The sequence below is a fragment of the Phycodurus eques genome, chromosome 17 (genome assembly GCF_024500275.1).
Source record: "Phycodurus eques isolate BA_2022a chromosome 17, UOR_Pequ_1.1, whole genome shotgun sequence".
NCBI classification, from domain to species: Eukaryota; Metazoa; Chordata; class Actinopteri; order Syngnathiformes; family Syngnathidae; genus Phycodurus; species Phycodurus eques.
Window position 1 is genome coordinate 6,655,322 of NC_084541.1, and position 14,855 is coordinate 6,670,176.

At 40.7% G+C, this 14,855-nt stretch overlaps 1 protein-coding gene across 5 annotated transcripts in view; it reads right to left on the reverse strand.

Moving 5' to 3' along the window:
• Window positions 1-14,855, reverse strand: part of LOC133415664 (protein turtle homolog B-like) — a 134,666-nt gene continuing 119,811 nt past the window's right edge. For 3 of the 5 annotated variants that reach the window (XM_061701889.1, XM_061701888.1, XM_061701887.1), the window contains 2 exons: window positions 7,554-7,681; window positions 1-6,294 (listed from right to left, as the gene is read on the reverse strand). In XM_061701889.1, coding sequence (XP_061557873.1) covers window positions 6,080-6,294; window positions 7,554-7,681 — 343 coding nt within the window. In that variant the 3' untranslated portion in view covers window positions 1-6,079. Of the gene's footprint in view, window positions 6,295-7,553; window positions 7,682-12,671; window positions 13,093-14,855 lie in introns of those variants that run through there. The other 2 variants (XM_061701890.1, XR_009770160.1) reach the window with 2 other exon arrangements.

The following is a 14,855-nucleotide window of genomic DNA, read 5'->3' on the forward strand; positions in this document are numbered from 1 at the left end:
CCAGCTCATAAAACCCACAAAATCAGGAATTCAGAATATTAGAATACTGTGAAGAAATTACCATTTACTTCTCAGTTTTTGAAGAATTTAGGGTCACATTAAATCAATCAAAATATGGTACTGTCAAAACGATTAGTTAATCTTCAATACTTAGTTGGGAATCCCTTTGCTTTAATCAGTGCCTCGATGCACCGTGGCATTGAGGCAATCAGCCTCTGGCATTGCCTGGGAGTTATGGAAGCCCAGATTTCCTTGATGCCTGCTGTCAGTTTTTCTTTGTTTGTGGGTCTGGTGAATTTTCCTCTTGATAATACCCCATAGATTCTCAATGGGGTTTAGATCCGGCGAATTGACTGGCCCGTTAAGCACTGTGATGGCATGGGCATCAAACCAGGTTTTGGTGCTTCTGGCGGTATGGGCAAGGGGCAGGTTCTACTGGAAGATGAAATAAAGATCCTCAGCAGAAGGATCATCATGAAGTCCTCTAAAACATTCTGGTAGACTGTTGCGGTGACCTTGGATTTAAGAAAGTTTACCAACACCTGCACTGGACATTGCACCCCAAACCATTACTGACTGGATATTTCACACTGGACCTCAAGCAGCTTGGGTTTTGTTCTTCACTCGTCCTGGACCTTGATTCCTGAATGAAAGGCACACGTCAATTTCATCAGAAAATAGGACCTTGGACCACTGGCCAACAGTCCAGTCCTTCTTCTCCTTTGCCCAGTTGAGACGCTTCCTACGGTGGCTCAGGCTCAGAAGTGGCTTGACCCGAGGAACCCGACAGTTGTACCCCATCTCCTGGATGCGTCTGAATGTGGTGGTTTTTTAACCTATGAGTCCCACCTCATTCCCCTCTTTCTGGATCTCTGCTAGATTCTTGAATCGTCTCTGTTTGATCATCCGCTGAAGCCCACGGTCATCTTTTTTGTTGGTGTATCTTCTCCTGACATGTTTTGTCCTTCCACTAGACTTTCCATTGATATGCTTGGACACAGCACTCTGTGAACAGCCAGCCTCCTTAGCTATGAACCTTTGTGGCTTACCCATCCTATGGATTGTATCAATGATGGTCTTCTGGCCAGTTGTCAAGTCTGCAGTCTTCCCCATATTGAACCCAACTGAGACAATTGAACCAAACTGAAGCAATTTAATGACACCTGGGGAAACCTGTGCAGGTGCTTTGAGTTTAGTAGATGATGAGTGTGTGACAGTCAGTTTAAAACATTTATGGCCTGCTAAGTTTGGGCCGATTTCTTCACAGAATTTTTTTGAATTCCTGATTTCGTGGGTTTTATGAGCTGGAAGCCCAAATTATGTAAAAATACACAAATAAATACTTGAAATTGTTTAAATTGTGGGCCCTGAATCTATCATCTGTAAAAGTTTAACTCTTTGGATGGAATTATCAAAATAAATAAACTTTTTCATGATATTCAAATGTTTTGGAAAGGGTCTGTATATATGCATACACACACAGACACACTTTATTGCCAAAAATATTCGCTCACATGACTTGACTCACATGTGAATTTAAGTGACATCCCATTCCTAATCCATAGGGTTCAATATGACGTCGACCCACCCTTTGCAGCTATAACAGCTTCAACTCTTCTGGAAATGTTGTCCAAAAGGTTTATGGGAAATCTTGACCATTCGTCTAGAAGTGCATTTGTGAGGTCACACGCTGATGTTGGATGAGAAGGCTTGGCTCCCAGTCTCCGCTCTAATTCCTCCCCAAAGGTGTTCTATTGGGTTGAGGTCAGGACTCTGTACAGGCCGGTCAAGTTCATCCACATTAGACTCTGTCATCCATGTCTTTATGGACCTTGCTTTGTGCAAGTGGTGCACAGTCATGTTGGAAGAGGAAGGGGCCAGTTCCAAACTGTTCCCACCAAGTTGAGAGCATGGAAATTATCCAAAATCTCTCGGTATCCTAAAGCATTCAGAGTTCCTTTCACTGGACCTAACGGGCCAAGCCCAGGTCTTGAAAAACAACCCCACACCATAATCCCCCCTCCACCAAACACTACATTTGGCAAAATGCAGTCAGACAAGTATCCTCCTCCTGGCAACCGCCAAACCCAGACTAGTCCATCAGTTTGTCGGATGGAGAAGCGTGATTCATCACTCCAGAGAACGCATTTCCACTAGTCTAGAGTCCAGTGGTGGCCTGCTTAACACCACTGCATCTGACTCTTTGCATCGCACTTGATGATGTATGGCTTGGATGCAGCTCCTCTGTTATGGAAACCCATTCCGTGAAGCTATCTGCGCACTGTTCTTGAGCTACGTAATCTAAAGGCCACATGAAGTCTGGAGGTCTGTAGCGATTGACTCGGCAGAAAGTTGGTGAGGTCTTCGCACTACGTGGCTCAGCATCCGCTGACCCCGCTTCGTCAGGTTACGTGGCATACCACTCGTGGCTGAGTTGCTGTCAATCCCAAACGCTTTCACATTCTTATAATACAGTTGACAGGTCGACTGTAAAATATTTAGGAGCGAGGAAATTTTACGACAAGACTTGCTGCACAGGTGGCATCCTATCACAGTTACATGCTGGAATTCACTGAGCTCCTGAGAGCGATCCATTCTTTCACAAATGTTTGTAAAAACAGTCTGCATCGCTAGGTGCTTGATTTTATGCACCTGTGGCCATGGAAGTGATTGGAACACCTGATTCTGATTGTTTGGATGGTTGAGCGAATACTTTTGGCAGTATAATGTGTGTGTGTGTGTGTGTGTGTGTGTGATCCACAAAATCCACGGTTCGGTTCGTAATACGGTTTTTGGTTCAGTGCACGGAGACTGAGGAAAATCAATTATGTCTTGTATAGTTATGTTAAAAGTGAAAGTATGTTCACAGCATTATTATTATTTAAAATATTGTTTAATAATGAGAAATATATATTTGTTGTTCTGTCTATGCCAGCAGCATATAGTGACAGGCAGACCAATTAAATGCTCTTTGATTGGATGGCAAAAGGTACAATAAACCTGTGTATCCACCTGTTGCCATTTATACAACAGAACGAGTCATGGCTCCCTGCAAATATATCAGCTTTGTGTTCAACTAAAGATTTCACACTGAGTGAGTACATTTGTGACTAAATTGAGAAAAGATCATTATTTCAGTACTCATACTTTTTATTATGTTTTTGTTTGGTGGTTTACCGTGAGGTTTTGCTCATGTAAAATAGGTGCTTCGGTTCAACAAAGGTCTACTGATGATAATCTTACGTAAATGAGGGCAGCTCATGCATCAAGTTCTGAAGTTTCTAGCAGCATTGATATATGCTTCGTCAGGTCCATAAATTTTGGGACATGGACACACTTGTCATCTATTTGGCTATAAACGTCACCATTGGTGGACTTGAAAGGAAACAAACAAAATGTGCTTTTAACTGCAGACTTCGAGCTTCAATTTGAGGGTATACAGTATTTATCCAAACCAGGTAAACTGTATAGGAATTATAACAGTTTGTGTCAATGCCTCCCACTTTATAGGGGTTAGCATGCTATGCTATCCTCGGGTGAACCAAAATTTCCATGGTAATCAGAACACCTGAGTCAGTCAAACATAGCGATTTCCAGCGAGTTTGCTACGTAGCATTAGCACGTATGTAGCAGCATGTACGTGCGTTGGCAGCTGTGAATGACAGGCGGTCCTGACGCTCACATTTTATGCTCTTCACATAATCATTTGCATGGTACTTCTTGGAGAAACTCGTTGATCGACGGATAGCGCACCGCGGGAACTCTGAATAACCGAGTCGCCTGAGTCGGCAGGCCATAGTCAGGGCACAGAGAGGCCACCGACGAGGCGTGTGCGGCATGCTCCGTGGGAGGACGGCTGAGTCGGCTGGGGCGTCTCGCTATGGAGAGGGCAAGCCTAGAAACCAGAGATCTTACTTTGTAGAGATACAGAATTGGAAGTACTGGAAGCCTCCTGCTCCTACATATTCTGTATCTCTTCTTTCCAATGCAAGGTATCTTTTGACGCGCCCTGCTGCAGTATGATTGACCGCTGCATCGCTGGAGGGCATGACACAGATGACATGTCGGTGCCGGCATCTTCGCTAACTTGATACTTTGCTTTAAACATTGCTTCGCCTCCATTGGTAAATGAGGAAAAAAATAATAAATCTGCGCATGTTATGAACTAAACAGAACACACGCAGATTGAACCGCAACAGTTGAACTGAACCGTATGGACGGTTTTCAAAAACAGTTCTACACCCCGGATCTATATAAAGCTATTATCTATCTACTGCGTGTGTGTATACATTTTCTTAAATGAGAACCTTTGGAATAATAAGATAAAAGAATAAAAAGGATGTGCTGAAGCTGTCTTTCTGACTGTAACTCAAGAACAACAAACATCATAATCTAAATCTGTGATATTTTGACACCCTTTTCTTCATTTTATCTCCATAGTGTACACTCCTTTGTCTGTCAAACGGGTAGATTTAAAGGTCTTAACGGCTTCCAAATTAAATATTTAAACAAAAGACAGGAAACAAAAACTGTTGTAAAAATGTAGCTGCCTCTAATTCGTATTATATTTCCGAAGAGGTGACTGTTCTTCGTCTCATTTACATCATGAGACCACATACAAAGGCTACCAAATGTAAAATTACATTCATACTATGTGAAGCAAAATGGCTCAGTAGTAAATACATTAGGATTTGAAGTGAAGCAGGCAGCAGGTCACTGATGGTGTAGCGGTTCACTTGTTTGACTTTCGTGCAGGCAGTCGATGAGGGTTTCCACTATGTGACGGTGTGAATGAAAGTGTGAACGGTTGTCTGTCTCTATATGTGTCCTGTGATTGACTGGCACCCAGTCCGAGGTATCGCTTGCCTTTCACCCGAAGCTCAATTCAGCTGGGATAGGCTCCAGCTCGCCGCGACCTCAACCAGGTTAAGCGGTATTGTAATTGGATTTGCTGGATGACACAGGCAACCAAACAGAAACATTTATCTCAGTTGTATCCTCTATGTTGGCAAATCCAGCACTATGGCACAAAATCCTTTATAGTTTTACTAAGTTGTTTTTGGCCTGATAATTTATTCTGATTAGTATTTTGCGCCCACGACACTTACCTACAGCAGAAGAACTGGAGACAGTGGTGAAAAAACACACAAATGAACGGACCTGGAACTATTTTGCTCCAGTGCAAATTCTTCTCAGATGTGAGAAGTGAAAGAGTGTTTGAAGCGTGATTGAATAAGCTACCATTCATTACTTCCTCTTGTCCAAGCTCACCAAGGCCATAGCCTGATTGTTTCTGATAAATACAGCATGGCTAAATAAAACATGGTGTGGAAAGCCAACAGTCAAGTCATTTCTGTCATGAGTTGAATTGTACTATTTGTTGGTCTTGTGTGGTCCCGTGTCCTGTGCTCTGAGGTATACATTATAAGTAAAAACACCCTTTTTATGAGTTTAAGCAGAATTAAAGAGGTCCTTGGCAGAGAGGATCTGCTGGAAGGTGTGGCTGTAAACGGAGACCTGTACTACTTTCTAGGGTGCTATACTCACTTAGCACAGGAAACATGACACAAGCAGGAAATGTGTTTGAATTGGCTAAATATGTAAATAGGAGGAAAATTGTGATTTCAAAGAAAATGTTGATCAAGTGTTGCCTATTTGAAATAACTTTTTGCACTGGAGAAAAACTTTTGAAAACTCTGGCAGCTATCATTCTGATTTGATTTGCTAGAATAATACTAAATGTGACCATAGAGAGAACAGGGAGATTGGCGCATTGATTCCAGAGGCCAGCATTTAGACATACATAATAACCCAACTTTTCAGATTTTGGAGGGATCGTCGTCGGGTTTAAATTAATCTTGATCTAATTGAAGTACTCAAACTTCATTCATAGTCACAATTAATGTATAAAACCATCATAAATGGCTGAATTGACCAGTGGTTGAAGAACAGGGTGCACCAACTCTTAATGCTTAAATGTGGTGCTCCTCCCCTTAGCATTTCATACATTACAAAGGGAAGGAGTTAATATTTTTTTTAAATGTGTCGACATACATTTGACCTTAATTTGTGTGGGTTCTCAGAGGAAGGTGGCATGGTCAAGTTCTGTGTTATCCATACAAGCCAAAATAGCCTTCTGGTCTTCTTGAAGGGGGCGGTGGTACAGCAGAGCGGAGAAGCGATTGTATGGATCATGAAGGAGGAGCCGTTTCTTCTTCCTGTGGAGGTAGAGCGCTTCTTCGGGCTGAAGTACCTGAGTGATGTGGGCCTGCTGGGTCTGAGAGGTGGAGACACCTGGAAGAAGAAATGTAAAGGATTGTTTACAGCCACAGCAGCTAACGCTAAAAAAGGTTTTACCACCTTAAATAGTGATTATATTCATTCATTTTCCGTACTGCTTATCCTATTACTAGGGTCGCGAGCGTACCAGACCCTATCACAGCCATCTTCGGGCGAGAGGCGGGGTCACCCTGAACTGGTCGCCAGCCAATCACAGGGCATATATAAACAAAGAACCATTCGCACTCACAGTAGTGACATTTTATTCCTTGTTAGAGCAACATCAGCTTCCTGTCTTCCTGTAAACTTGTCCTTAAGGAGCCTTTGTGATTTATGTTTTCGGTACCCCAAAAATGTGTCTACGTTATTAACCATGCAAGCTTGATACAAGTACTGTATGTGAACAAGTTCATTACCAACTTTCAAGTGGATACAATTGTGGTCATTCAGTGTTATTTTGGATAACTCTTCTCCCAGCAGGCTTTGACAAGGGTTTTATCAACTTGATCAAAAGCCTCATAGTAGGGAAGAAAATGTTCATTGCATTATAGTACGTTGGTGCTGCTCTATTCACAATAATACTGCTTCATATATATACTCCCGAGTTTATCACGTCCTATTCATGGGCAGTGGAAGAATGGAGGCTGAGAACAATAAACAAAATTTCAGAAACTGACTTGAGGTGACAGGAGAAGCTCTTAATTTACTGGTTGATCAAATCATTACCATTGATTTTGCACTTTGGGTAGTGACCAAACGCTTGAGGAAAGTAAAACATTAATACAGTCATACAGATTAGAAACATAAAACAAATAAAAAAAGATTAAGGTTATCTTTATATTTTTAAAGTTAGTATTATACTCTTGGCGGCACGGTGGACGACTGGTTAGAGCGTCGGGCTCACAGTTCTGAGGACCCGGGTTCAATTCCTGGCCACGCCTGTGTGGAGTTTGCATATTCTCCCCGTGCCTGCGTGGGTTTTCTCCGGGCACTCCGGTTTCCTCCCACATCCCAAGAACATGCATAAATTGGAGACTCTAAATTGCCTGTAGGTGTGAATGTGAGTGCGAATGGTTGTTTGTTTGTATGTGCCCTGCGATTGGCTGGCAACCAGTTCAGGGTGTTCCCCGCCTCCTGCCCGATGACAGCTGGCATAGGCTCCAGCACGCCCGCGACCCTAGTGAGGAGAAGCGGCTCAGAAAATGGATGGATGGATATTATACTCTTGAAGTTGAAGGGTAACAAACAACGTTCAAAATATGTTACCAACATACCTGTTTTCCTCCGAGTCTTGGAATTATTATTATTCATTGTCATCTTCTTAGCCTTTCTAATACGTTGGTATCTCAGAGCATCAATCCTCTCAGACCCCAAAAGGACACTCCGCGCGCCTCGACGTATTCTAAATAAGGAGAACAAAGAGGGGAAAAAGGGGTAACTCCATGCCAAATATCGAAAGTGGATTTTTATTCTAGGGCATAAAATGAGGATATGAATACTATGTCGGTCCTGCTTGACCCACAGAAGAGGTGCAACACATTGTTAGAGGATAAACATGAGACACTTTAAGCGCTGTCTTCCAAAACATTTTATGATTTCACGAGCTACAGTATTTGATAAAATTTTAATACAGCCCCAATTCCAATGAAGTTGGGACGTTGTGTTAAACATAAATACAAACAGAATACAATGATTTGCAAATCATGTTCGACCTATATTTAATTGAATGCACGACGAAGACAAGATATTTCATGTTCAAACTGATAAACTTTATTGTTTTTAGTAAATAATCATTAACTTAGAATTTTATGTTCCAGAAAAGCTGGGACAGGGTCATGTTTACCACTGTCTAACATCACCTTTTCTTTTAACAACATTCAATAAACGTTTGAGAACTGAGGACACGAATTGTTGCAGCTTTGTAGGTGGAATTCTTTCCCATTCTTGCTTGATGTACAGCTTCAGCTGTTCAACTGTCCGGGGTCTCTGTCGTCGTATTTTACGCTTCACAATGTGCCATGCATTTTCAATGGGAGACAGGTCTGGACTGCAGGCAGGCCAGTCTAGTACCCATACTCTTTTACGACGAAGCCACACTGTTGTAACACGTGCAGAATGTGGTTTGGCATTTTCTTGCTGAAATAAGCAGGGGCGTCCATGAAAAAGACATTGCTTGGATGGGAGCATATGTTTCTCCAAAACCTGTATGTACCTTTCAGCATTAATGGTGCCTTCACAGATGTGTAAGTTACCCATGCCATTGGCACTAACACAGCCCCATACCATCACAGATGCTGGCTTTTGAACTTTTACGTCCATAACAGTCCGGATGCTTCTTTTCCTCTTTTGGCCCAGAGGACACGTTGTCGACAATTTCCAAAAACAATTTGAAATGTAGACTCGTCGGACCACAGAACACTTTTCCACTTTGCATCAGTCCATCTGAGATGAGCTCGGGCCCAGAGAAGCCGGCGGCGTTTCTGGGTCTTGTTGATAAATGGCTTTTGCTTTGGATAGTAGAGTTACAAGTTGCACTTTCGGTTGTAGCGTCGAACTGTCTTTACTGACATTGGTTTTCTGAAGTGTTCCTGAGCCCATGTGGTGATATCCTTTGCACATTGATGTCGGTTTTTGATGCAGTGCCGCCTGAGGGATCGAAGGTCACGCGCATTCAATGTTGGTTTTCAGCCTTGCCGCTTACATGCAGTGATTTTTCCAGATTCTCTGAACCTTTTGATGATGATGAAATCCCTTGCAATTGTACGTTGAGGAACATTGTCCTTAAACTGTTCGATTATTTTCTCACGCACTTGTTCGCAAAGAGGTGAACCTCGCCCCATCTTTCCTTGTGAATGACTGAGCAATTCAGGGACGCTCCTTTTCTATCCAATCGTGGCACCCACCTGTTCCCAATTAGCCTGTTCACCTGTGGGATGTTCCAAACAGGTGTTTGATAAGCATTCCTCAACTTTCTCAGTCTTTTTTGCCACCTGTCCCAACTTTTTTGGAACGTGTTGCAGCCATAAAATTTGAAGTTTATGATTATTTGCTAAAAACAATCAGGTTTATCAGTTTGAACATTAAAGATCTCGTCTTTGTAGTGTATTCAATTAAATATAGGTTGAACATGATTTGCAAATCATTGTATTATGTTTTTAATTATGTTTAACACAACGTCCCAACTTCCTTGGAATTGGGGTTGTAGTTCAACAGCCTTAAACATTAAGAATAAATAGGGGATCATTTGGGAATAACACGTTCTGATAAATTTATCCCGTGAATCTCCATTTAAGAGAGAACAATTTATATAAAATTTAAAGGTCCCGTATTTTGCCAAAGCAACTTTTCCTAGTATTTGGGATGTAATATTGGCTCAGTAAATATGTGAAATATGAATCCATGCATTCCTGAGTTCCAGACTTTTTTCTGCCGAGAAGCCTGAAATCAGGTCATTCGAATTTCTCGAACTTATCTACGTGACTCGCGAAAATCTTCACCTACTTCTCCGCTACTGAGTCAGCGCTGTCAAAATAAAGACGCGCACTCTTACAAGTGGGTCTTCTACATGGAGCCAACCAATCAGAGGAAAGGGGGTCTTCTTAAACAAATATGGACAGAGCGGATACAGAACTGGGTCAAACGGAAGTAGCTTTCATAGGGGGCTTTTCTGGACACGCTGGACAATTAAATTGACACTTTTATACTAAGTCCATGTTATAGAGCCAATGTATGGCGATCTAAATTGCAAAAATACGGGACCTTTAAGATGAAATCTTGAGAAGTTAAATCACAAAGTTGATATTTATTTTTTTTAAATCTGTCTTTCTTTTCTGAAAATAACAGATGCAAATGCTCCCTTTGCGTGGCTTGTCAGTGGCCACTTGTTGCATTAAAAATCTCTCTCTTTCTTTGTGAAGCCACTTATGACTTGGTAGCCCAGAGAGTTCTGCCACTCACACACCAGCATACTTTTTATATTTCTTGAAGCACAGAAAACAATTAGCATTACAGTGTGGACATGTTTCCACAGTGGCTGCAGAAAGAAACCAAGGATCATTAGAACAGGAAGAAAAAAATCACAGCTGAGCAACAAAGCATTGTCAATATGTATTCATAGACATGGAAACTGTCTACAATGGGCTTCACCATGCTGACAGGGGGAGAGATGGCTGGAGGGGAAATGACTACGCGGGAACAGTCACATAATGAAAAATAAGCCAAAGAAAAGCGAAGCAGTAGGAAAAGAAATGTAACAAGAATTAATCAATAGAATTGTTTGTTTTTTAAAACGGAGGAGGATTTAGCAATGGCATGCATGGCAGTTTGCACATGGAACAGAACTTTAAAGGGGAATACATTCAAAAGCTTTTCATTGAGCAGGTCATTTGAACTTTATAGTCAGCAGTCCTGCGTTTCAAAATCTTTGCTCTATCAGAACAAAGTAAAGGTGGTAGTATGACACTTGCTTGAAATGACAGAGAAATGTCCTGCAACATATAACTGAAACGGGATTTTTAAATTCCAAAGTGAACATTGTCATTGTTGTTTCTGCATCTGTTTTGTGCTTTTCGATCTTTATACCTTTTAATTAAGGAGAGCTGTCCTAAAAACTGTCAATCTTAACTAGACGCTTGTTTAAGATCACAAAACTGAAGTGTGGCTCCCTGTGGAGACACAGCTAAATGTTACTTACAAAACATGGACTGGATTGAAAATATTTTTATTTGTTTTACAATATAAGCATATCGCTACAAAAGCTCAGCTTTATGTAGCAAATAGCAGGGAGAACCCTAGCATCTTATGGAGCGTATAAGTCGTTAGGCCTCTTGGAAATGGGGTGAATGTGACCAGAAGGACATTATTCATCACAAAACACACAGTCATGGTTTCATGAAATGATAACACCCACATACCAACTTGCCCAACATATCACTAAGACACACACTTATAACAATGAGGGTAGAAACAAAGGCAAGAAAATAGCAACGTTTAGCTTGTATAACTACAATTATTTACTAAAGGTATGCTGGGAAGTATCATAGTCGCATAATTTCAACATCCTCCTTCTAAGCCGACGCTTGTTATTGGCTCTCTCTGGTCATGTACCGGCTGAGCGGCATGCCTACGTTTCGGCCATATTGGTGGGGGCAGCGTTCCCAGTCCCATTGTGCAGCATTGTGTGCAACCGTATACAGCAAATTATGCAGCCATCTTTGTGATTTTCATTTTTGACATCGAAACAGTCTATGTTGAACTTGATGGCACATTTACAGATATGAATCATTCCGTTGCCCAGTTTAATTTTTGAATGATAGACTACAGAGAGAGTGCTTTAAGTCCTGCTCCAAATCTGCATTGTTGAAAGTATTGACTGTTAAAGTTGACATATTTGTTAACAACATAAAAACCTTAAAATAAGTGTACTATGTACAGCTGTTCTAACAGTAAAAAATGAAATTTAAAAAAAAGTCAGTTAAGTTAAATTTTGTGGAGTCTTTAATTGTATTGTCCTTGTGCAATCTTAAGTACTGCTGAAAGGTTATAACACTATCAGGTCGTAAAATGTTAAATGTGATGGTTAACAGTTGTGAACATTCATTCAAAATGAAGAAAAATAATAAAAATGTAATCTAATGTAATTGGTTATATTACTTTTAGAAAGTAATTGGCAGTTCCACTACTATTATATTTTCAAAAGGGTCCCTTTTAATTGTAACCAAGTAAATTTCCAAAGTAATCTTCCCAACACTGAGCTTAACATAAGCTGACAAATTCAGTACTGAAGCTCTTTTTTTTTTATTTTTTTTTATTTTTTATATATATATATAAATGTGTCACATTGAACTCCAATTGTATGCAATGGAGATACAGTACTTGCCTGATCTTGCCAAGTTGATACTGTTTTTGTTTATCCAGAAAAGTGATTTAAGCATGAGGAGGCTCAGTCATTCAAGGTATCCTATTGCCTAAATGTGTGTCTCAACATGTGAAGGCAATGTAAATGATACATTTGAAGTATTTCCTGATTCTGTTAATCAGATGCGTGTAACCCTTCATTTAAACTTTTTGAAGCTACCATAGGTATTGTTACTCTGAGACATAACTTCCACATAATAATGAAGTCAGTTAGCCAAACCATCCAACCATATAAATGTTGGTGATACATTTATGACTCGATAATCAATGCATTTCGACTGCAGACCGGATTATGAATACCAATGCTTGCTTTGAGAAAACACAAAAAAATTAAATAACTGAAATTATCTACTATTGACTGAGGGAAGCAAAACTTGAGCAAAGACTCAACATCTTGTATTCCCCTTTAAAGGACGAGGTGATCAAAAAGCCCCACCTGCTAACCCCCCCCTTTCAGACATGGATCCAACCCTTACCTATTGTGGTGTAGAGGACCTGGTCACAACAACGCTGCCCAGATAGCTGAGATCAATCAAAAACAAAGCACGTAAGACTCCAGGAGCTATTAAAACCAACTTACCATACTGTCCCTAATTCATAATGATGAAAACATTGCAGAATATGAGAAGCGGACAGGCCCTGTGACACACTTTGCCCAACAACCTTCCCTTGAGAGTCAGACATGAGGTTGTCGTGAGGCAATAAAAAGGATTGTTGAGGAAAGGGTTACAGAAAAAGAAGGTAAAGTAGATTGGGAAAGGATCTGAAAAGGTGGAGGGCAAGAATTGGCAATGAAAGTCAGGTTACTCAGGCCGAGGATGGGCCGCAGGGCCTGCCAAGATGTACTCTTCTTAAAGCATCCTTCGGCATGACACAGGCATCCTCAAACGCTTGGATCTAGACATAAAAATGGATGATATTCATCTTGGGATTCAATTAGATTAATTTTAAGGAATTCCTCCTGTTAGGTGGAAGCAAGGTAATGTATGATCTAAATAGAGAAAAGGATCCCGAGTTGTTGTCTGCAAATCCAGTGGTCCCGAAAATGTTATCCACCACTGACCGGTTCATACTAGTACATACGTTTCGTGAACTGGTAACCATTTGTCGACGGGTTTTGGGGGTTACCGGTCCGCAGAACGCAAGTTGAGCACTGCTGTGCTAATCAATAGTTTAAGGGGATTGTGCCGAATAAATAATATATACCAGGAGCAATCATATCTTTTGTTCGCAATGATAGTTTGAAGTTACTTAAGGTCTGAGGTATAACTGTGGAGCAAATGCAGAGCATAGTTGTTATTAAAAAAAAAAAAAAAAATTCACTTAAAGATGAAATGGATTGAGTAAACTTTTGACTATTCCTTAATACTACTGTGAGAAAATATTTTGATAAAATTTATCAACAGCATTGCCCAAAAATGTTTTGAGTTTGAGGAGAAATATATGTAATGATATATATAAATGTATGTATGTATCTATTGGGGGTGGAAAGGTTTCGTTTCGTGGTCCCGGTTTTCGGTTCGGTACACGCTGATTCTTAGAAAAATCAATTGTCTTGTATAGCTAAGTTAAAACTGCAAGAATTAAATTGAAACATCTGCAAACGGTGTAGGAATGATAACAGTTTGTGTATATCTACCAAATATGCCTAATCATTTTTAAGGGGGTTGGCTAGCTGCGCTCCACGCTAGCATCGCGAATCCTGCACCATCATCCGCTGAAGTAGGTCTACCAAATTAGGACTCAAAAACGTATATACACCGTTGGAGGTTTTTTTTTTTTTTTTTTTAAGAACAATTAATTTTCTGGGAAATGTGTCCAAACGTATTCTTCCTACCCTACAATCCTGCACCGTAGCCAAAGAAATGCTAAAAACTAATGTCTTGGGGATGAACTTAAGTGTTGGCAAATGCAGTTTTCTAGGTCAGATCACGACCAGAAGTGGGTACTCACTGGCTACATTTACTCAAGTAACATTTTGCATAAACTGTACTTGTCAGAGTACTTTAAATGCACCATACTTTTTACTTTTACTTGAGTATTTATGTGACGGATCGATACTTTTACTCCATTACAATGATCGACATGCCATTCGCTGCTTTTATTTATTCATTCTTGCGTCTGCGCGTCTATTTTTAGACTCCATCTACGACTTCCGCATAGGGTGCCCGTTGCGCCAATCAAACGGGATCACTAATGTCATTTGACTGCAATTCATCAATCAGAGGGCACAAGGCAGTCACATGACCGCGCACGTAGCCTTCGCGAGCCAATCAGACACAAAGCAGTCACATGACCATGCACGTAGCCTCTGCGAGCCAATAATAATAATAAAAAAAACTGCTGCCCGTGTGTGTTTATTTTACAGACTCCAAAAAACAACAGGTTTATCATGCAGCTCTTAAATTGTGACCGCCCAAACTTCGATATTTCAGTCCACTTCTAACTTGAAAAAACACCTTGTGGTAAGTTGCAGATGTTTCTATTGTTGTTTTGGCAGTGGATATGGCAACATTAGCACTATCCTATGGTGTCGCACACGCACACACAATCAATAAGTCTGTACAGCAAACCGATTCTTCATCAAGTCATTTACGTGAATAAAGCAAATAATGTTTCTGTAGGGCCCAATGTATGTGTTCTTGGTTTTTGGTCAGTTA